The sequence below is a fragment of the Sapajus apella genome, unplaced genomic scaffold (assembly GCF_009761245.1).
Source record: "Sapajus apella isolate SASKATOON/1434 unplaced genomic scaffold, GSC_monkey_1.0 scaffold19, whole genome shotgun sequence".
Classification (NCBI taxonomy): Eukaryota; Metazoa; Chordata; class Mammalia; order Primates; family Cebidae; genus Sapajus; species Sapajus apella.
Window position 1 is genome coordinate 10602894 of NW_022436959.1, and position 22827 is coordinate 10625720.

Consider the following 22827-nt stretch of genomic DNA (forward strand, 5'->3'; position numbering starts at 1 on the left):
TACTTTTTGCTTTACATTTCTTTTCATATAAGGTTGTTGCTGTTTTTTTGTGTTAAAATTAAAATAGTTCAGTGGAGATTTGGAAATCTCTTTTTCTAAAAAAAAAAATGGAGCAAATTTATAAATACTGATAAAAGCAGAAGTTGTGATTTTAATGACAGTTGTATTGTTAGTGAATTAACAATTGGTTTCAGATTCATTTGATGGGGGGAAATCATATTTGGGATAAAAAACCTGTATTTATTTTCTTAAGAAATTGGGCTGTTTAAAATAATACTATTTTTTATTAGTTTTTATTTCATTTTTATTACCACTAAATGAAACAGGAACATAGTATCATAGCTAATAGTATTTTCCCAGAACGAGATTATATAGCAGTAGGTATATTCCGAGATCTCAAATGCCATTTTGGTTGTTATTCTTTTTTGCTCATCTGGATTTCTATCCTTTATTAGTTTATCTTTTAATCTGTACTCAAATAAATTGCTAACCACATTCTTATAGTTACTTTTAAAGCAATAAATTATTTTTAGAGATATAATAACAGACAAGCTATACTTCAGAAAAGAGACACACTACTTTGATATTAAAAGAAAAATGAGAGAGTTAAGAATTCTGGAATATTTTATCCAGTCTAGAGCATATGCGACTAGCTTTGCAGACTTTTGAGAAACTTTTTTATTAAGTCAAACACAGGAAATGTAGGTGAAGACAGTGGTCACTAGTATACAATAAAAGGGTGCTTTTCGGTGTATATTGGTTGGAGTTTCAAGCAGTACCTCCCTTAAAATCTGTTTGGTTGACTTTTTCCAGTGATTGGTAAATTGTGACTGTCATTGACCATTTGCTTCTCATTGTAAGAATGTAAAGATTCAGTTACTATGGTTTGTTTGGCTTCAAACCAATGCTAATAAATAAAATGAAAGTCTTGTTGAGCTCTACTGGCAGAGGGAAATAAGTTATTTTTTAGCTTAGTTTTTAATTTGTGACCATATGATCCAGTGTGCCACAAATAGCCTGGCCAACTGCTGAAGAGTAACTAGGTCACCTGAATATGGGACACACATTGTTGACACTATGCTAGCTCCTAAATGTGATCATTGTTTATAGCCTTTTGATAAGAAGTGTTTGTATTTGTTCTTGCATTTGTTTGGTCTGATGATATTTAGGTTTATGCTGTCAATTAGGATGTATGGTCTAGGCTACAGTGGAAGCATTAACCAGACCAACCTCCTATTTAGTACTCATCTCCTCCCAGCAGTGAAAAGCAGTTTATGGCCAGAACACCATGTCAGAAAATGTTCTAGTTCTACTTATAGGACTTCTCTTGTTATCTATTTGTGAACAATATGTTTAAGTACTTCCTTACTTTCTCTTACATAAGTTGGAGGAAACATTCCAGAAAAATGTTGGCAGATGAAAGCAGGAGATGCTTATAGGAGGCAGGCTGGCAGCTTCAGCCCTTGCAGTGGCTTGAGAGGTTACAGGAAAAGCCAGAAGGCAGTGTCAGAGAGGCAAGCTGAACAGAGGTGGCAGTGGAGGGGGCTGCTTTGGAAAGGAGCCTGCCTGCAAGGCTTATGTGATTTCATTTAGCATGGAATAACCAAGGGTTTGGCAGCAGCAAAACAAAACCTTAAAGCACTACATTGATAATTTTTTTAAAATTCTGAGTTGAACAATCCATGATTTCAGCCTCTAAAATCAGGCACTCTCTCAGTATGTATAGCATACTTTCACTCTTGAGGTGTCTTCTTCATCCCTTTAGAACATGGAGCTAGATATTCCAGGTAAATCATTCAGCATAGAGACTAGACTACTGATTAAGAAAAACTTTAGAGTCGATGTTTAATAAATTATATATAAGTGACAGATGTTCATCATTTGAGTATTCAGCTATCTAAGAACAACCAGTATGGGTGTGGTGGCTCATTCCTGCATCCCAAAACTTTGGGAGACCAAGTAAGGAGATCACTTGAGGTCAGGAATTCGAGACCAACCTGGCCAACATGGTGAAACATCTCTACTAAAAATACAAAAATTAGTTGGGCATAGTGGTGCGCACTGGTAGTCCCAGCTGCTTGGGAAGCTGAGGGAGGAGAATCACTTGAACCTGGGAGGTAGAGGTTGCAGTGAGCTGAGATCACACCACTCCACTCCAGCCTGGGTGACAAAGCGTGACTCCATCTCAAAAAAAAAAAAAGAACCACCAGTAAAATTCTAACAAAATGTCATATTCCTCAAACACTTGTTCTCTTTGGAAGATAAGATTCTCTTTAGAAAAGCAGGGTAGAGACCTGTTCATAATAATCAGATTGCCTTATAGTGCATCCCGAAGTACTGTGTTTTTTGTTGCTCTAATACTTTGCTATGCCAGTAGTGAGTGGGCAGGGAAAGGGAGGAGGGAATGAGAAAGTATTTACTGAGCATTTAAAATGTCCTGTTCTAGGTACTAAATATGCTTCCATACATATAATTAATAAAATAACCCTGTGGAGTAGATGGTGTTATAATTTTACAGATTAGGAAACTGATGCTCAGTAAGGTTATTATGGAAATTATCTGAGGATACGCAGCTATTAAGTGCCTTCTCCAGGAATCAGTACAGGTCTGACCCTAAAGCCTTTCTCTTTCTACTTTGCTACACTTGAGTAGGACTTGATTAGAACTTTTTTTTCCATATCACAGGTTAATTGTAATTATCACATCCCAGTTCTAAACAACAACGAACCATGTTATTGATAGTATCTTTTACATAATTAAATCTTGTATAGATGATCAAAATTATTTTATTTCCTAATCAACAAATATTTGATGAACACCCATGCAAAGTACTATTTTGAGCAGGATCCAGAAAAGCCACAAACTGTTATTCAAGGATACTGCAGTTGAGTTGAAGAGAAGACCAATGCATAAAATAGATAATAGTAATAAAACACAATGTAGGGTATCAGTGTTGTAGTGCTGGAGGAGCCAGGAAGAAAGGGAAGTCAGTAAATCCTCGAGTAAGTAAGTAAAGATTCATAAGGAAATGGGACTTGAACTAGAACTTCATGTATGAATGGAGTTTATTCATGTAACAAATATGAATGCTTATTTTCTATGTCTATTACATATGAAACCCAGAACAGCTGTACTGTGGAAAGGGGTGGATGGGGTCCTGTTGATGAAAGGGGAGCATAACCCCAATAGACATCAGTAATTCGGGATCACTTTTTTTTTTTTTTTTTTTTTTTTTTTTTGAGGTGGAGTCTTGTCGCTCTGTCACCCAGGCTGGAGTGCAGTGGTGCAATACGGGCTTACTGCAACCTCTGCCTCCCAGATTCAAGTGATTCTCCTGCCTCAGCCTCCTGAGTAGCTGGGATGACAGATGCCTGCCACCATGCCTGGCTAATTTTTGGTATTTTTAGTAGAGATGGGGTTTCACCATGTTGGTCAGGCTGGTTTCGAACCCCGGACTTCAGTTAGTCCCCCTGTCTTGGTCTCCTGCTGGGATTACAGGTATGAGCTACCATGCCCAGCCAGAATCACTTCTCTTTCCTTACTTTGGAGAATGGTAGGCAGCCAGAGAAACGCTGTGAGAAACCAACATGATGTTTCCAAGCTAGTTTTTCTACCACATCTTACAGTACTTTGCCCTTATCTTCTTCTGTACCTTTTGTGTTAACCACACACTCAACTCCATGCTCTTCCCTGAACACAGCACATTCTTTTATCTCTGCAGGCATTTGCACATACCATGTATTGTTCCTTTCATTATTCCTTCTGGAGTCTTACCCAGCTGTCACTTTCTATATAAAGTCTCTCAGATCCTGCTGTAGAATTAGTTGCTTCTCTTTTTACAAATTTTTTCCTTCTCTCACTTAACATTCAATATGATGATTACCTGTTTCTTGCTTTCTCTCTAAATTTTGAACTTCTTGAGGTAGACACTGTGTCTTCAGTATTTCTGTATCCTCAATATCTTCACAGTATGGCAGATAGATGTTTACTATGTGTTTACCAAAATACAGTTAACAGCAGGAAATAATCCTGACTTCTTAAAAGAACTTAGAATGATAGGATCATAGAGTGAGGGTGACCTTAGTGCTAGCCCTTCACTTTATAGGTAAAGAAATCAAGGCTCAACCTAATAGGGAAAAAAAGAAATAAAAGCCCAAAGGAAAATGGACTATTCCTATAGACACCTCAAAAGACAATGGTGTTTCTGTGGTTGTACGTCCACCTTGGTTCTGAGCTTCTTGGCAGCCAAACCAAAAAAGGGAGAGAAGGGAAGCTAGTAATTTCTTTTTCTTGTTTTTTATTTTTTTGGTTTGTTTTTTTTTTTTGAGATGGAGTCTCGCTCTCTTGCCCAGGCTGGAGTGCAGTGGCACGATCTTGGCTCACTGTACCTCCACCTCCCAGGTTCAAGCTATTCTCCTGCCTCAGCCTCCTGAGTAGCTGGGACTACAGGCGCCCACCACCATGCCCGGCTAATTTTTGTATTTTTAATAGAGATGGGGTTTCACCATATTGGCCAGGCTGGTCTTAAACTTCTGACCTTGTGATCCACCTGCCTCAGTCTCCCAAAGTGCTGGGATTACAGGTGTGAGCCACTGCACCTGGTGTAATTTCTTATAATCATAAAGGAAGGATCTTGGCTTTTCCCAGCACTGGCTACTTAAATATTCTCACATGAATTTCTAGAATCTGCCCTGAATATCTGGCCTCAACAACTTTATGTAAATAAGTGCATAAGTGGTAGGTTTTGGCCTCAACACAAATTTTTCATAGTAAATATAATAAAAGATTTTATAAAGGTAATTCCATGAGGGTCCAAATGTATGATAATTAGACTTATTGATTTATATTAAGTACATAACTAGACTGTTGTACAGTCTCAATGAAGAATATAAATACAAACAAACAAAAAAATCATCCCTAAAGAAACTTTGGGATTGTCCAAGGTCACAAAGCTAGTTAGCAACAGAGCTAGGATGAGACTCTGTATCTTCTGAGAAGGTAAGAAGAAGGAGCTGAAAAACCAGGAGATTTTCCATTCTACCTGTCATTCTGTTTTTTGCCTTTGCAGAGTTCTGTCTTAACCTCTTTCAGTGCTTACAAATAAATTAAACTGAATTCATTTTTTCTAATAAGAAGTAGTTGGTCCTTGTTCCAATGGGGACAAATGCCTTCTTTCTGCACATAGGATTTAAGCTTTTTAAACAAGGCACATCCCATGTACTGCATTTGAACACATGCTGGTAATAGCTTGCCACAGATCGGAACAGCATGCTCTTTCAGATCGCTCACTCAGCTAGCACATGTAAATGCTTCAGAACAAATGCTTGTTTAGTCACAACTACAATTCTTAATGTCTAATATACACAAAAGAAAAGGTATTACTATTGGAAATTACATTTCTTAAGAAAATACTTAGGATAGTAAACTGTTGCAGCATCCAAAATGAAGACTTAGTCTATTTCATCATCCAGTACCTATTCATGGAACATCTTTTATATGTCCTGCAGTGTGGGGCATACAGATTAAGTCTAAGTCCTTCCCTTGCTCTCAGTGAGTTTGTACTTTATTTTAGTTGAAGGAATAAAACTAATGTACATAAAATCAACTGAGGAATGAATGCTTAGCTTGAAATTAGAGATAGAAATATGAATTAGCTAATTCAGAGAAAAATTCATGACAACCAAGTTAACTTGAGTCAGGTCTTAGTCATTGGACAGGATTTGGCTGAGAGAGGGTAGATGTCTCTGGGAAGCGAGCATGGAAGGGAGCACTGCATACAGAGTTAGAATGAGTGTAGTGCAGAAGGTTGTCTATGCTGGCTAGAAGAGTGACAGGAAAAGGTTGCTAGCAGGGTGGGAACAAGCTAAAGTCTGTAGTTAATGCAGCAGAGAGTTAGTATAAGTTCTTGAGCAGCAGGATAAACTGATGAAAAGAATTTCCGGGAATAACAGAGAGGCAGCATTGATAATGTGGTAAAGTGGGGCAAAGTGATGAAGGCCTGAACTGGTAGTGCCAGTGAGAATAAAGTGGAATGGGTGAACCTGAGAACAGTTAATAGGGTCATGTATCGGTAGGTAAAATACTGTACACTGAACACCAAAGTCACTCTCTACTAAGCATGACATGATCTTCGCCTAACATTATGAGTCTGAATGTCAGTTTTTACTGTATGGTTTATAATTGTTGACTTTGTAGAAAGTTGAATTAAATATATCATGACTCAGGGATATAAACTAAAATTTGTTATGAGAATTAAATTCTATCAGCTTCCTTGTCTTTGTCTCTCTTGCTTTAAAAATGGAGTATACAATGCAAGGAGAAAAAACAGTAATTCTTTGAATTAGAGGAACTCAAAGTCACACCTGCATAGTTAATTATAAAGTAATGAGATTGATCTTCATACACCACTAGGGAACTTAGTGTCTTCAGTCAGGTTCTTGAATGGTGGTGCTCAAACATCATGGAGGTCCTTGCAGATTGTGTCAGTTTCCTCATTTAACAGATTAGGAATCTACGATTCAAGCAGTTAATGTGTAGATAGTAATAGTAAAACACCGAGGTTGTACAGTTCCTGTTGTACATTTTAAAGAGAGCCTTTTGAAATGATGGATATATGAGAAATGAGAGGATTATTACAAAGTTTCTAATCAGAGTTAATAAAAAAACAAGAGACTAAAGAGGTAGCCTTGATGAAAGTATTATACACTTTAAATAGGTATCTAGTCTTTATAGTACTACAGTGATTATGAATAAAGATATCACAGTGAACACTTGGAAAACAACAGTCAAGTCCATTGGTTCTTAAACTTGCTGTATTTTATATTTTGTGAGTAAAATTACTTTCATTTTCACAAAAGGCTGATATGTTTTGAAGCACAGATACATGTTTGGAAAAAGGACACAAAAATTTTTGCAAACACCTGTTGCTTTCAAACACATGGGTAACTAATTTCTGAAAGGGCCAGTACATCATTAAATCGTATTAATGTTCCAGGTTTCTGTTAAGTCAGCATTCTTTTACTGTATTATTGGCAGAAAGTGGATTAATATACCCAAGAAATGACAGTCATGGTGCTGAAAAAGATTAAGTAAATGTTGGGTCCTTATATAAATGTAAAATAATATACCAGCAGAGAAAGAAGATTTAGTTGACTAAATATTAATATTATGTTGGATAAAGTCTCTGTTTCACTTTATCATAACTAGTCCTTTTTCCTGCCTTCTTATCCAGTCACTCAATAAATATTAATTGGGGCCTAAAATTTCAACTACAAAATAAAACAAAAAAAAATGATTTCAGCGTTATGAAAATTGAAAATATGGGTGGTAGATCATAAGCATTCACTACTGCCTTACTATTATTTTCTTGGATTACTGGGCAAGTTTGGCTTCTTTTGCTTCTTTGATTACCACACTACATTTTGCCTTGAAGCCATCCATTTTGCAGATACTGAATTTCTTTTGAGTACTATTTTTATACAATAAGCCTCACTACACCTTTGGATCTTGATAGCATTACTGTGGGAGGAGAAAGTAGCTTTGTGTTAGTAATTACCTAACATTGTCAGAAGCTGACTGCAGGCCTCTTTCTAGTGATAACAGAATAACCGCATAATGTAGCTTTATAGCACGTGATTAATAGAAAATAATTACATGTCCTACAAAGGGATGCAATATTTCTTATAAATTGACTAGAATGGTTTCCTGTAGATTAAAGGACTCTTCATTATTTTATCAGTCCTCCTGAAGTACAGTCACTGCCTATGTTAGCATTTCAACTGATGTTAAGAGCTGAATAGGTGAAGGATACCAGATGGCAGACCTCCTTGTACCTGAGAACTGTGTTCCATAAAGATTACATGATGCTTCCTAATCTTTCAAAGATTTAGACGACAGCCTGGTATGGTTTGTCTCTTTATTTTTTGTTTGCTAAGAAGATAGGGTTTGAGAGTTTTCATTTTTGTTTTTTAAATGATCTACCTGTGACTTTATAGAACAATACTATAATTAGTTTGTGGACTGCAAAACAACATTGTATCGGTTGCATTATTTTCCACTGTAAGTAATATATCATGCATAATCACATTTGCTTGGAGGTGGCAAAGAGCAAAGGGAAAGACAGGCAGATTTTCTTTTTCAAAAGGAAACCTTGCATGATATTGAATGTTCAGGCCAAAGTTTAGAATACTGTATTCCAAGAAGCATTTTCGTTCCCATTTATAGGCTGCAAATGGTTTAATTGGGATTCATGTTGCTCAGGAGGCTCATACAGAGAAGGGTAATGATCAAAGTAAAAGCTCCTGTATTTGCAGTCTTGTCAACATACTCTAATGGCTGCAGCGTAAATCCATACATTTGCCCCCTATGTTTTTACCTCACTACATTTGATCGTAATGCATTAATTCCAAACAGGAGTATAATTTGCAATTCTTTACAAATATAAGGTACTAAATATTCTGGTCTTTAACCCTTTTTTGATTTAAATCTGATATTTTAGAGCATTTTTATGAACTGTATATTTCATATGTTTTTCAATTATTTTAAACTAAGTGAAGCATTTATTTTAGTCTAAACCTTTTTTCTCCCTAGAGTGCTACTTTTAAGGGATTTGTTTATAGGTGATTAAGCTCCTCCCTACTGTTTACCACTATGCTTTCTATTTAATAAATCTTACTGTTCTACCGTAGCACAGAATCCTCTCAAGTGTGAAGTCTGTCCTTCGTTGATGTAATTTCTTGGTAACTAATTTCTTAAATTTAGGTGTGAGTAGCTTTTTGAAAACAACATGCCTTTAGTTGATAGCATAGACTATGACCAAAGTAGAATATTATAAAATAATAACTTTCTGGCTTGTAATTTGAATCTAAACGTTGATCCCCAGATTGAGGGCCATTCTCTGGAAGCAAGTTTAAGCCAATAATGTGTCCTCTAACTGAATGATTTCTATGTCTATCATTGGGGAGCAGGGGGCTAGTTCCTTTTCTCATTCCAAATAATCAGTTTTAAAAATTTTCTATTGACATTGGATAAGAGCTTTAACATTCAGACCTACCCTGTTAATTATCCATTTTGAAATCATACAGTAGTCTGATGGTTAAGTACATTTGTTTTGTTAAGCATTAGGCTCCAATTGTATTCACTGCCTTAAAAATAGAAAAGAGCAGTTTTATTAGGTACCTATTAAGATACAATGGTTGCTAATCATGACTTTCAGTTAGTATTTTCTTCTGATAAATATGTCCTACAGAGATTATAGCCAACATTGGGTTCTGGGAATCAGAGTATCCTCGTTGTTTAGACAGTTTTGTCCACTAAGTTCACACCATCAGTGAACTTTAAAAGTTTAAAACTTAAAATCTTGAGTTTATTGCCTCACAAGCCAGAGCTGTGCCCTCAATAGAATAAGAATTGCAGGAGTAGTCTTTTCTCCCCTCTCCCCCTTCACTTTGTTCTTCAAAAAAACCTAATCCTGATACTGCCCACTGTTTGAAAAAGTGCCTATAAATTCTATCCTATAATCTCTATTGATAGATGACATATCAATTCATACACGCTAATGAAATGCTACATTTGTATTAAAGAACTGCATAATTTTCCTTTCTGATAGTCAATAGCATACTAATCAATACAAATGTTAGGTCTGTACTAGTATTAACATTCCCTCCCCATATATAACTCAATATGCATATGCACATTTATCTATGACTCAGACGCTGGAAAATCGTAACCTACTGAATGACTTTTGGGATTGATTTAAAAAATTTATCTTATATGAAAAATTAAATTTGAGCACTACAGTCCTTGTGAAGAGTATTGCTTTTGGAGGATATTATTCTTGAAACTTGTAATTCATTTTACTTTGTTTGTATCTCACTACACATAAATAAATTTGAGACAAAAATACATTAGTCAATCTGGCAGACATATGAGACCAGTTACCGAGTATTCGCAATGCCTAAAGCAGTGGTGTATCTGTCAAAGGAGGAAAAAGTGGGAGAAAAGGAGGCATAGGTTTGCTTATCTCAAGTTGCAAAGTAAATGCAGAAGTGATTCATCAATCATTGTGTTTTAGAGCTAGGTTAATATTTTGGCTTTATAACTTGAGATACTTTTATTTTCTATTGATCTTCCAGTGTAAGGGTGACTAACACAACCTTTAAATTCCTTCTACCTATCTATCTTTTATCTAAGGTAGTTTATGGTCAATAAAAGGAATAATAAATGCCTTAGGGAAACTATTTTAAAGGAACCTATTTGTGAATTATTTTTAAGCAGTTTTTTGGTATTTTTAGTGTTTCCTTATTTTCTAATTTATCTATTAAAGTGTGTATGTTAGATTTTCTTAGGAAGGGGCACACCTATATCAACATTCTAAATCATTTTAGGTCATATAAGTTTAAGAAATAAGTAGTTTATTGTAAAAAATTATTTTATCCTCTCTAGATGATAAGCTTCTTGAAGGCAAACATAGTATCTTAAGGATCCTGGCTTTAACCTTCTATAGCCTCTAACACATAAAAGGTGTCCCCAAGCTTTGTGGAGAGAGTCTGTCCCCGAGAGTAGGCTTCCTGAGGTAGTTTCATTTTCTAGGTTTTCATCATGAGTGATTGTTCTGTGTTCTCTGCCCAGTAATAAACAGGCTTTGTGTTATACCTTAATTTAAATTGTTGCCTAACAGCATTTTAAAGTGTCCAGAAACAAAAAGATGAAAATGTTTCCATTTGCAGCTCAAGCTCTTTTAACTTTATAAATAAGATTTCTAAGAAGTTGCATACAAACAACATTGTACTTACACCAGTCTAAAGGTTAATATTGCATATTGTTTTCAATTAGGAATACAATAGATATGGCTGGTGGGTAGGAGAAATGAAGGGAGCCATTGGCTTGGTGCCTAAAGCCTACATAATGGAGATGTATGATATTTGAGAGTCCTGGGTAAGTACATTTTAATCCAATATTCTGTAATAGCTCATATGTTCTCTTGGTCTCTCGTTATGAGTCTTTTGCCTCTTTAAAAGTCTTTAGAGTTTTCTGATAATACAAAGATTGTGCCCCTACATCTTTTTTGTTTTGTTTGATCTGGTTTAATTTTTAAAACATAAATTTTTAAAATAAAAACTTCATGGAATTTACTTTGGAAATGAATAGATTATTTAGAAACAGTTCCTTTGATAGTAACCAGCTGTTTTCCCAAACTTCTTCCTCTTCAGTAAAACACTCACTTTTATGGCCTTTCTGAAGAGTGGAATTGACAAAATGTTGAGTAAAAATACATTTTTCCTTGGCTAAATGTAATTTTTTTAAGCAGGAAAAATCAAGTTTCAACTGAATCAAAAAATTAAAATGCAGCTTTCCCTTTCTCCTGCAGAAAAGGAAGATTCTTCTGCTTGTCTGCAAATGCTTTGGATTTAGAAGCATCAGGAAAGCACTGGTGACAGCTCCTAACCTCTCTGTTTTGTTAAACATCACTTGTCTTTGACTGTTACTTTATGCAGTCACTCATTAAAATATTCCTCTGATGTGAAATTAAATGAAGGATATTAATGTAAATTCGACACAAGCAGTAAAGTTATACCTGTTGCTATTTTGCAAAGAAATATAGTTTTTATTTACCCATTTGAGTTGTGTGAAGATTTCATCACTATTTTATACATACCATATAGTCTACTATAGTATAGTAGTCTACTGTTGCTACTTCTACTGTGAGTTGTAATGTTTCTTAATCATTAGGACCTAAGTTAGTTTTAGAGTGTAATATATAATTTCATAGCATTTTAAATTTAATATATCACACAAGTTTTTTTTGGTAGATGCTAAAGAACGTGGTTGCTAAACAAAGAATGCTAAAGAATGTTCAAACTTTTAGATAATTTATTGTTATTATTTATTTTCACACAATAGTAACATGTTTTTATGAAAGAAATTTTACAGATTGGCACACGTACTTTCTATTAAATATAGCCAAAAGAAAGAAAAAATGATAGAGTTGCAAATAGCAGTGTGCTGTCACTTGCCACACAAGTGCATACCAGAAGTATGATTTGTGCAAAGCATTTTACCATACAAATATCCTGGTTTGATGATGGGCCTGGCAACATTTTCCACTGTGCTTTTGTTTAAATTTAATGGAACAAAAAATTCATAAGAACCTCCATCCTACCACTAACAAAATGGTATAAAGAATCTCCCAGCCTGGCCAACATGATGAAACCCTGTCTCTAGTAAAAATACAAAAAAATTAGCTGGGCTTGGTGGCGCACCTGTAGTCCCAGCCAGTCAGGAGGCTGAGGCACGAGAATCGTTTTAACACAGGAGGCAAAGGTTGCAGTGAGCTAAGATTGCACCACTGCACTCCAGCCTGGACGACAGAGCAAGACTCCATCTCAAAAAAAAAAAAAAAAAAAAAAAGAAGAATCTCAATGTATTCTCAAAGTAAAAAGGCAAAACCAAACACACTCTTATCCTGCCTTATTCCTATGCTATTTATGTCCCACCACAGAACAGCAGATCTGAGTCTTTTCTATATATTTCTCAGAGCACTGAAAAGAAAAGAAATGTTTGGAGAGGAGAGTGTAGAAATCCCAGTGGTAGCATGTACCAGCAGGTGAGTAGAAAGGTAGTGTTAGCCTGACATTGTACTCTGTGCTGTCTGAACAAGATTTGTAGAATCATATATATAATTACCTTTTCATGTATATTTGAAATCAGAGGTATTTAAAATGCCTGTGAGATACCAATATAGCCTTAATATATGTCAAAATGTATTGCTGATTGGATAATTATTTGGAATACACATAATCTCCTAATATTGAATCATTACTTGTCAGGTATTATCTTTATGGAACTTTTCAATGTCTTTGCTTTATGAAGAGTCTAACCATGCATTTGAGCTGGTAATATTTTGAAATCTCCCATTATTTATGTAAAACTGTTTACAAGCAGTGTTTGAGAAGGTCTGTTTTACCATTATCCCCTCAATATCATGATCATCCAATCTCAAAGGAAAAAAAAAAAAGAAATTTGATATTAGGGAGTGTGAGTAAACAAATTTATATATATAGACATTGTGAAGTTAAAGTTTTCAAAAATTACATTTGTGCAGTTGTTACTTTTTCCACACGTAGTGTCATTGAAATAGACCGAAATAATCTTGGCAAAAGTTAGACAACCAAAGATGAGTCTGGTGGACTGGTTTTGAGCAGTTGAAAAGCGAAAGCCTTTGTTTCCAATGACAAGGCAGCCTTTGTGGGTTTGGGTTTGTGGTTCAGACTGAAAAGAAATTTTTATTCCTACGCCAGTAGATGGCAGCAGTTTTTCATTGCAGACAAAACCACTTGAAACCCCTCCCCCACGGCACAAACTCGCCCAGGATGGAAAGCATTTAGGTTTCTGCCTCCTTTTACAGTTAATCCAGGAGAGGGAGTCCTTTGCCAACTGATGACCAACAATTCCAAGCCAGATAGTCTCGTCAACAGTGACAGTACAGAAAGAAGGAGTTATTTCTATCCAGAACTCCTCTGGCCTTTGTTCTTTTTAAACTGGAATATGGGTGGGAGACATAAGAAACAAGACTTCAAACTGGAGCGACAGAAGAAATAATCATTACTTTCAATTCATGACTGCTTTATATTCATTTGATGGAATCATTTGTATACAACTAAGGAGAAAGTTTTCTTTACACCCTTGACAATGCATCACATACACTTCAAGATCATAATAATATCATTAATATGAATTTAAACAACATGGCTTGTTAGAAAATATGCTAATTGCTATGTTCTCATTATGTTTGCTTAGCTTTTATTTGTTTTTCTATGAACAGTTAGAGAGCTAATTTTTTTCAAAGGTGATTGTAAGTCATATTTTATATAGCATTTTGCTTGATTATTTGCTCTGTACTGAATTTGTACTCTATTGCCATTAGATCTTACAATAATGTTCCACTCTGCAAATTTTTAAGGTTCAAATAAAGTTTAATTGTTTGCAAACTGTTATGATGCTAATAATTCAACAGCCTGCTGTGTTACTAATGAAATTACTTTGTTATGATTAATTTGGAAAATAGTGTGTTGATTGTAGTAATTAACCACAACAAGGTGAAGTAAATGATTCTAATGCCATCTGGCCTCCAAACTGAATGAAGAAATGAAATAGGGCTGTCATCTGAATTTATTCAAAGAAGTCAGGATAATACAAATGACTTTCATTGCTGCAGGATTTATACTTAACATAGCTCACTCCTTACTATTTTTGCCACTTTGCTGCATATGACACTTTCCTTTATGGAAAAAGAATGTTGTTTAGTCCAGCAATTGTTTTGAATACTTGATTTTATTGTAAGCTGATTATTTCTACTCTGTGCTAATTTAATTACAGATAATTACATAAAGTATTATAGGACCATGGAAAAAAAATCACTTTTCATCCATGTGTAGGTGAAATCTATACATGTGGGGTTTTGTTTTTGTTTTAGGTTTTTTGTTTCGATTTTTGCTATTAGTTACAAACACTTTGAATATAGCCTTGCATAAAGATTAGGGCTACCATGGAAATATTTCTTAAATATGTACAGTCAAAGGCTCACTCTTAGTTCTTGTGATTTATACTTTTTATATAATTTTATGTAATTTCTCCACTCTACTACTTGCTAGTCATTCATTGCCTGGTACTATCCAGGGTCATAATTTAAAATAGAACTCAGTTATATATTATAGATTCAGATTTGCAGTTAGAAGAAAACTAATCCTAATATACATGTTGTTAAAGACCTTGAACTTCATCAGAGAGACTGAAGTGAAGCATTGTGAGAATTTTTAAGTAAAGTTCTTCTAAATTTCAGATAAATCAATCATTTGTATTTCATTTGTTGGAGTTATAGACACACACCATATAGAGATCACTTTTACTTCTCTTAAGTAGATTCAAGAATATTGAAAAGCAATCCACATGGTAAAGAAAGAGGTAGTGGAGAGTAGAGATCAAAACATGATCAAGCCATGGAAACACAGCTTCATTCAAAGGTTGAAAGAATATGCCGTGCGTGCGTGTGTGTGTGTGTGTGTGTGTGTGTACACTATATATAAAATAAAAAACATTTGATGAATATGGCCTTATTTATCAGTAATATATTTAGTATTCAAAAATACAGAGAAACAAGTTCTATGTTGTTAAAATATTATTATAGAAGTTTAATATACACTCGAATACATAACAGTTTATCATCTGGATTGGGAACAAGGGATTTCTAGACATCTCAGCTTTAGCCAGTTTATTGTACACGTACTACCTTATAGTTGAGTTCTTCCAGAATATCTGTTAGAACCCATGATAATATTTTGTTATGAGATAAATCTTTAAAAATTATATAATCAGGATAGCATGGAATGACATTTCATTTATGCTGTGTTTGAGGGACTTTTTCTGCTAGTAGAATCTGTTCTATCATTACTTATATACAAACATATTATTTATTGCCAGCATGGCACAAAGTACATAGTGTAGATCCAGTAAATATTTGTTAATTAACTGATTTGGCACCCCACAATATCTCAAGACCTGAGATTTAAGGAGAAAAGAGCTTGACTACTAAACCTGGTAGGGAAAATGCCTTTATACAGTTAGTATATCCCATAATACCATCAACGAGTAGACTGGATTTTATCGTTGTAACAGAAGTAGTGAGATTGTGAATAATAAGAAAGTTGAGCTGTGGTAGATAGTCCTTAGATGTTTCCTTCCTCTCTTTCCTTGTGTTCAATGTTGTGACCTCAAATAAGGCGCACAGGTGCCTCAGGCAGCTTGGGGGCAAGTGATCTACTTTCACTTTCCAGTGAAACATCCCAAATCACTGCTGCCCAGCATTCTGCCTGGGTAATATCCGAGAAGCCTTTCCTGCATCTGATCATGAAAGCATTCTAGCTGTCGCCTTGGACAGATCAAAATTTTCTGCAAGTAAGTGAGAAGTTTCATAGTCACTGCCAAATTTAATCATAATTTAGCTTTTGTCCTTTTTGTTAACGTTTACTCCCTATTTATTTAAAGTTGTATGGTTATGTTAAGTGCTTTGAGTCCCTAAGATGAAAGGAACCATAAATGCAGAAAGTTGCCTGAGGCACACCACTGCTCAGTTTAGGTGTGCAGTGTTGAGAAAGGGGCTGGAAGTTGAGCAAGCCAAAACACTTGAATATTTGCAAAGGTGTAAATACGGAAAATGCTCCCAAAGCCATCTCTTAAGTGCCTTTCTTAATGCTGGAACTTTGGAAGGTGTTTCCCTAGGTTTCTCTCTTTTTTTTTTTTTTTTTTTTCAGTTTTCTTTTTTATTAGCCATTACTTGGAGAGGTAATATAGCACAGCACTTGTCTGTCTTCTGTTTATTGGCTTCAACTTTGTAATATAAAAATATCACTCCTGCTAGAGTACAAGCAGGTGCCATTTTGTAGCTTGAACTGCAATTTACTTCTTGTTTGAGGAAAGTGTCACACAGGTACTCTCAAAGGAGAAAATTAATGACACTAGTGTATGCTTGTTAAAGACAACTGCTTTAGTGGAAGAGAAAATTCCAACAAAATAAGCAGATTCTCATACACTACCCTCCCTTCCTAGCCCCCATGGAGTCCATTTAGAAAACCCTGTGTCCTTTATCACATCAAATGTGATGATACCAATTTAACTAAGACTAGTAATAGTAATAGATAACATCTACTGAGTGTTTGCTATTTGTCATGCTGTTCACTTTTCATTCAATTCTTATGACAACCCTATGAGCTAAGTTGTTATTCATTACCATTTTCCCGATTAGGAATCAGGCCAAGTAATTTGTCCCCAAAGCCTTAGGCTAGTGAGTTTCCTAACCAAGCCTCACACCAGCCTCCTTCTATTCTGCTATGCAGTACTGTGATGAATTAAAACTAAATACTTTAATTCTTTGTATATAAAAGGCATACAACAAATGCTTGCTGACCACTGATGATGCCACCATTTCTATAAAATAATCTGAAGCATGTGAAAAGAATCATCCAATAATTGACAATTGGATAACTGATTTTGGCTGATTTAGTCAGTAAAGCATACCGTGGTGATCATATCAAATCCAAAACAGCTACAATGGAGACTAAACTTTTATGCAGGAACACCTGACCTTCCAGTCCAGATGAAAATAGGAAGTCAATCAAAGCAGCAGAGTCCAGAGGGGACATCAGGCCAAAGTGACCCTTTTCTGAGGACCTTTTCCCATCCTCTCTACCTCCTCCACTGTGAAGCCCAGTACTAACCAGCCAGGGGAGCCTTGAAGAGGACTGTAAATTCAGCTGCTTCTGTCTCAAATAGTTGTTTTTTAGGGGATGGGTTTTAATGGATAGATTTTTTTTTAAATGGTTTAAAGGACTATTAACAGACTATACAGTCAATAAACTTCTTTGTCAAATGTGTATAATTTTGTGACTGAGTGATGGCAATGTCTGACATGACTTTTACTTGTTGAGATATGAATTTAAGAAGAATTTTTAATTGGAATATCTGATACATAAGTAAAAGGTCTTATTCCTTGGACACTCAAGTAGTACCTTGTACTGGGCCTCATAAAGCCTTTTGTTGTGTTTTTTGAAGAAATCCTTTTAAAATATTTTTGTACTTCAGTGATTGGAAGCTGAGGGGTGGGGAGAGTGAAAAGATTAAGAGATAAATAAGGACTAACATTGGCTCTGGAATTTAACCAGACAGGTGGTAAAATTGAGCCCTCTCGTAGTCTAACAGCCCAAGAGAAAGGGCTTTTCCAAGGAGCCTGAGTCATAAGAGCCACAAGCTGTTAGGATTTTTACCGCTCTACAGAGTTCATAATGTCACGTGTGCCCTCTGCTTTCTGGGAACCCAGCAAAAACAAGGTGTGTAACTGTGTGTTTATCCTGTTATAAGCATCCTAAATTGAAAACTGAAATGTAGCAATCTTGTCAGTGTGTGTTATCTCTCTGTTGCTTTGCTCCAGTTGGTCAGCATATTTGTTTTATTCTTTATTATCATCTCAGGGCTTGCTGTTTTTCTTCCTCTCTAATTAAGTGATTCCATTTTGAATAAATTACGTTTAACTGCCATCCTGTGCAAAGGATATTTCAAACATAGAATTTGACGTGGTCTTCCCCAAGTAGATTCATGGTCTAAATAAGACAGACAGGATGTAAACACAGGGAAGGATAAGGACAGCCCCACATAACCTTACCTTGGTACAGTTTTAGCAGGTTAAGCCACTAGCAGTGTCCTAAGACATAAAAGGTTCTCTGATTTTGTGACATCTGAACCTTAGGGATTATCTGGGAAACAAACTGGGAATCTTTTCTCATGTATATATTTTTTAAATAAACAGGGGGAGGGAATGAAAGAGTTTCAGTACTGTTTCAGATGAGATATTTATTTTTTGTAAAAATTCCAAAATGCTTGTAGCTATTGAAGTGTATATGAATAATGTGAACATCTTTTACAGAGTTGCTACCAGTTACGGTAACATAACTCTGGAAGCTGAGAGTGACCTCTACCCTTTAGGAATAAGGACTCTTCTTAAGTTGGGGACAGAGTTGTAACCAGCAGTATTCTCCTGAAGGTGGGCAGTAGTAAGAACACTGGAACTGGAGTCAACCAAAATTCTAGTTTCACTCTCTAGTGCCTTGTGCCCTAGAATAGGTTTCCTCGTCTGAAGAATACCAGTGGTGCCTGTACTCCCTGCTTCACAGGATTGTGGTTAGGCTCAAGTGAAATTACTTTTAGAAGTGACCTGGAATATCAACAATAGTGTCAAACATGGCTTTCCTGCATTTAAAGATATGAGAACTGAAATGAAACAATGATCGAATAATTTCTCCTTCACACCAAAAGCAAGCAAGGGAAAAAATTTTTAATACTCAGCATTGGCTGTAATACTACTTGAAATAATATTAGCTCTTGGTATTATTATTTTATAGTGAAAATTGACGTAAATTATCCTGAGGAGTTTGGGATTCGATTCTTCTTTAATTTTCAATGCATTTTAAACCAAGTCACTGGCTTCCAAGTTACGGTCAATTTCTGTTAATGGTAATTTTAATCACAGAGATGTTACTTCTGTCTATAGTTTCTAAATAAACGTTTCTCATCATATTTAAAACCACCAATCTGCTTTAGGTATATGTTGTTTGTAGTTGGTTGAATTTAGCAAAGAATTAATTTTTTTAAACTGACATCCTAAGGAAAATTTTTGTGCTGACTTCCTTTGCCCATTATCTAATTCTTTTATGAACTGTTTCTTCCAGATGGGTATCTATGAATGTCTGAGTGTGAATACACACTTTCTAAACATTTTATTCAGATGTGTATCTAGGAGTGACACAATTTTATTTTCTCTAATTAGCCTTGTAATATAGCACTAATCTTGGTTTGTAGTTTGTGAAAATATGGGGCTAGAAATAAGGGCAAACCAGAACCTCATTACATGTAACCTTAATGCTTTAATGTTATAACTTTAGGCAAAGCTAATAAAAGATGCAAAGGACTCTTAAATAATTTAAATTATCTAAAAAATTGAGCATATTCCTTCAAATAATAATGGCTTTCATGATCTGATTTTTTAAAAATTCATTTCTCATGTCTTGAATTACTCAGAAGATATCAAAGTAAGTTTGAGTTTATTTAAGATTATTAAATATATTTATTATCATGCAGAGTCACTGAAGATTCCATTTTCTAGCCTAGCAATTGTAATCTTTAGTGTAATGTAGTACATAATTCTAATAACATATCTGATGATGTCATGATTGTATAAAGTTAATTCATAGCACTTCTCTTTAAAATGGTGCTTTGTGATATGATTCCTTGATTATTTTGAACCATTAATCAATTCTATCAGCTTGAAAAATAGATATATTATGTACCTGTTATTACTGCTTTCTAAAATCAAAGCTTCTCTTATTATCTTAACCCTACCAATTTAAACTAGGAAACTATTACTTTTATAATGTATTTATATTATCATTACATACTCTTTGATAAAGGAAAACAGTGGGACTATCCTAAATTGTGGCAACTGTGTTAAAGATAAGTCATTTTCTAAACTTTTCCCAAATGACTATAGTAGAGAATTTCAAGTTATAAGCATACTATCCTTTGCTTCTCCCAAAGCTGTGGTTTATAGCAATGAATACGCTATATTGATTACTGCTTAATTCTAATGGATGTACTGAGGCGGGAAACATTCATTATAGCTTAGCATTTAGTGCCTTAATTTTTAAAGTTTAAAAATTTTAAAAACTGATGTAATTGCCTGAGTGTTCTGTTATTGGACCCATTTCATGCTATAAGATTATTCTCATTTCTTATCTTTCCTAAAGATTATTTTGTTCACAATGTATTTTTTCTGACACTTCATTGCTATTTTTGCATAACTGAAAATCTGTCATTTTCATTTTAGCTCAGTTTGGAAACAGGAAAGCCATATCAGAGCAACATATTAAGATTAGTATAGAAACACACAAAGAAATGAAAGTGAGCCATGTAGATATTTTAAATTTAGTCAAATTATTCAAGTGTGCAATTTTAATCCATTAATCTGGTTTGAGGCTGCTTAAGAGAAATATTTCTCTCTGAATGAGTTTTTTCTCTTAAACAAAAAGAGCATGTTGAGAAGAGAAGCATCTCATCTAAAACAATTACCATGGGTTTTTTTTGTTTTTTGAAGCAAAAGATAAAGCAAGAGCTGACCTAATACTCTGCCATAATTTATTCTTAGTCAAAAACAGATTACCATTTACACTCTAGGTATTAAAAGCTAGTTATAGTGATTAAAGGTTGTCTTTCTAATGCTGTGTATTAAGATATCCAATACAAAATTTATTTTCAAGGTATTTCGGGGTCACAAAGGAAGTTGTTTTTCTTATGAAGGGAATTCTGTGTTTTATTTCATTATTTGTAAATATATATATATATTTAAAACTACAGGCACACACACACAACTGGGAAGGGGAGAATGGGAGCTGGTTGTTTCTTTGAATTCTAATACAGTATGTCTTCTTAATGAACCTGCCGCATTGCCCAGAAAACAGCTCCCTGCAAATAAACATGCTAGAAGTGATTTAGCCACAATGTCCAGACTGTGTAAACATCTAATTATTACAATAAAATTGTCAATAAATTTACATTACTGCTCCCTTTTCAAACGTTAACCAACTTTTTCTTCACTTGATAAAAGGGCATAAATTGTATTTTTATATGTTGGTGTTTTTGTTTTCATTACACTTCTTGCTGCACTCTAGACAAAAGACCTCAAGCCTTAATGCCCTGAGTTATTCCTGGATGAAGAAAACTCCTACAGTTGTTTATTAATGTAATGTGTTGTGTTCCTTTCACAGTGAGATGGACATGGAGCCCTCACAATCTGATCTTTAGTCACGGCATTTTTTAAAAAGCCATAAAGCCAGTAGTATTGTAGTCACTGCAGCTTTAAGAGAGACACAAAGAATTAAGGCCCTTATAATCCACTATTAGAATGGGAATTTAAGTTACATTAGTAGCAAAGATAAAATGGTGAAATGCAATAATTTCCTTTAATAAAGATTATGTCCAGTTTTCAGAATTATGATATCATGTTGAACATAATTGTGGAATAAGCCCCCCCAACACACGTATTTCTTATATAACTGTACATTAACATTAGAAAAGCAGAGTGATATTGAATTCTAATGAGGTCTGGCCTATATGCTCTGCTAGGAGAAGAATGAGGATAATTCATTTGTATTCTACAAAGCACTTGGAAATCCACGCGCATCCCTGTGGCTTCAGCACGTGGTGCTGATCATCTGTTCCTACTTGGAGTTGCGGGGCTGGGGGGGCGGCAAGGGCGGTATTCATTGCTTTGAACAGCGTCTGAGCTGGGGAAAATAGTTAACCACTTTCTTGCTAGCTGTTGTTTCTTAATGACTATTTAATACGGTTGCTCTATCTATGCATTTGCTTTACCTATTCTCTTCAAGGATCTTAAAAATTGTGATGCCTGTGTTGGTGACAGTGCACCTCTGTAGAAGGCAAACAAAGAAAATGAAGTGAAATTCAGTAGGGCAAATGTGTTTTCACCATCCTCAGTAAACATGTCGGTTTTAAGTAAACAATCGGATGACAGTGAGGGATTTGTTCATTAAAAAAAAATTCTGAAAAATGCTCCATTTGATCTGATACTGGCTGTTCAGGAAAAACTGCATTCATTTGTGAGTCTTGCTGACACTCTGAGAATCAAACAGCCCATTTTGGAAACTTATATTTAGTAAAACCAAGGAATGAAAGATTTTAGCAAATTGCCACGTAAAATGATCTGCACAAAAAGGCATTGGGGAAGTGAGCTAAGGCCTGTGCCAAACAGATGGCACCCCCTGCTGTGTTTTTGATTGAAAAAGAAAGGTAACATTTGCAGCCCCGTCAAAGAGACAGTGATCAGCTAAACAAATTGGTCTCCAAAGTACCCCATCGCTGGAGCAAACCCCGCTGCAGGGTACAAGTGAGGCTGTATTTCAAAATAATGCTATGTTTGCGTCTTTCCTAAATGAGGGGATATGTCCCCTTTTCATGCGGCAAAGAGAAGAGGAGGTCTTTGTTGAAGTCAACTGCAGTATTATCTGCAGAATAAGCAACAGACCTCAGTAGCACAAGTACCCATTTTCTCTGATCACCACCAAATGCCTACAAATAATATTTGGGAAGACCCCAGTAGCTTTTTATATGTTGTTCACTTTCCTGTGTCAGGTCTCCAGAGCTTACAGAGAGGAAATTGGTATGCAGCATACAAACAAAAACAACACCAAATCATCACAAAGGCACAGT

At 35.2% G+C, this 22827-nt stretch overlaps 1 protein-coding gene across 3 annotated transcripts in view; it reads left to right on the forward strand.

Moving 5' to 3' along the window:
- SKAP2 (src kinase associated phosphoprotein 2) overlaps positions 1 to 17426 on the forward strand; it is a 222209-nt gene extending 204783 nt beyond the window's left edge. Inside the window, exons 12-13 of one of the 3 annotated variants that reach the window (XM_032286940.1) lie at positions 10834 to 10935; positions 16938 to 17426. In XM_032286940.1, coding sequence (XP_032142831.1) covers positions 10834 to 10926 — 93 coding nt within the window. In that variant the 3' untranslated portion in view covers positions 10927 to 10935; positions 16938 to 17426. Of the gene's footprint in view, positions 1 to 10833; positions 10936 to 11308; positions 14955 to 16937 lie in introns of those variants that run through there. The other 2 variants (XM_032286939.1, XM_032286938.1) reach the window with 2 other exon arrangements.
- The last annotated feature ends 5401 nt before the right edge of the window (positions 17427 to 22827 follow it).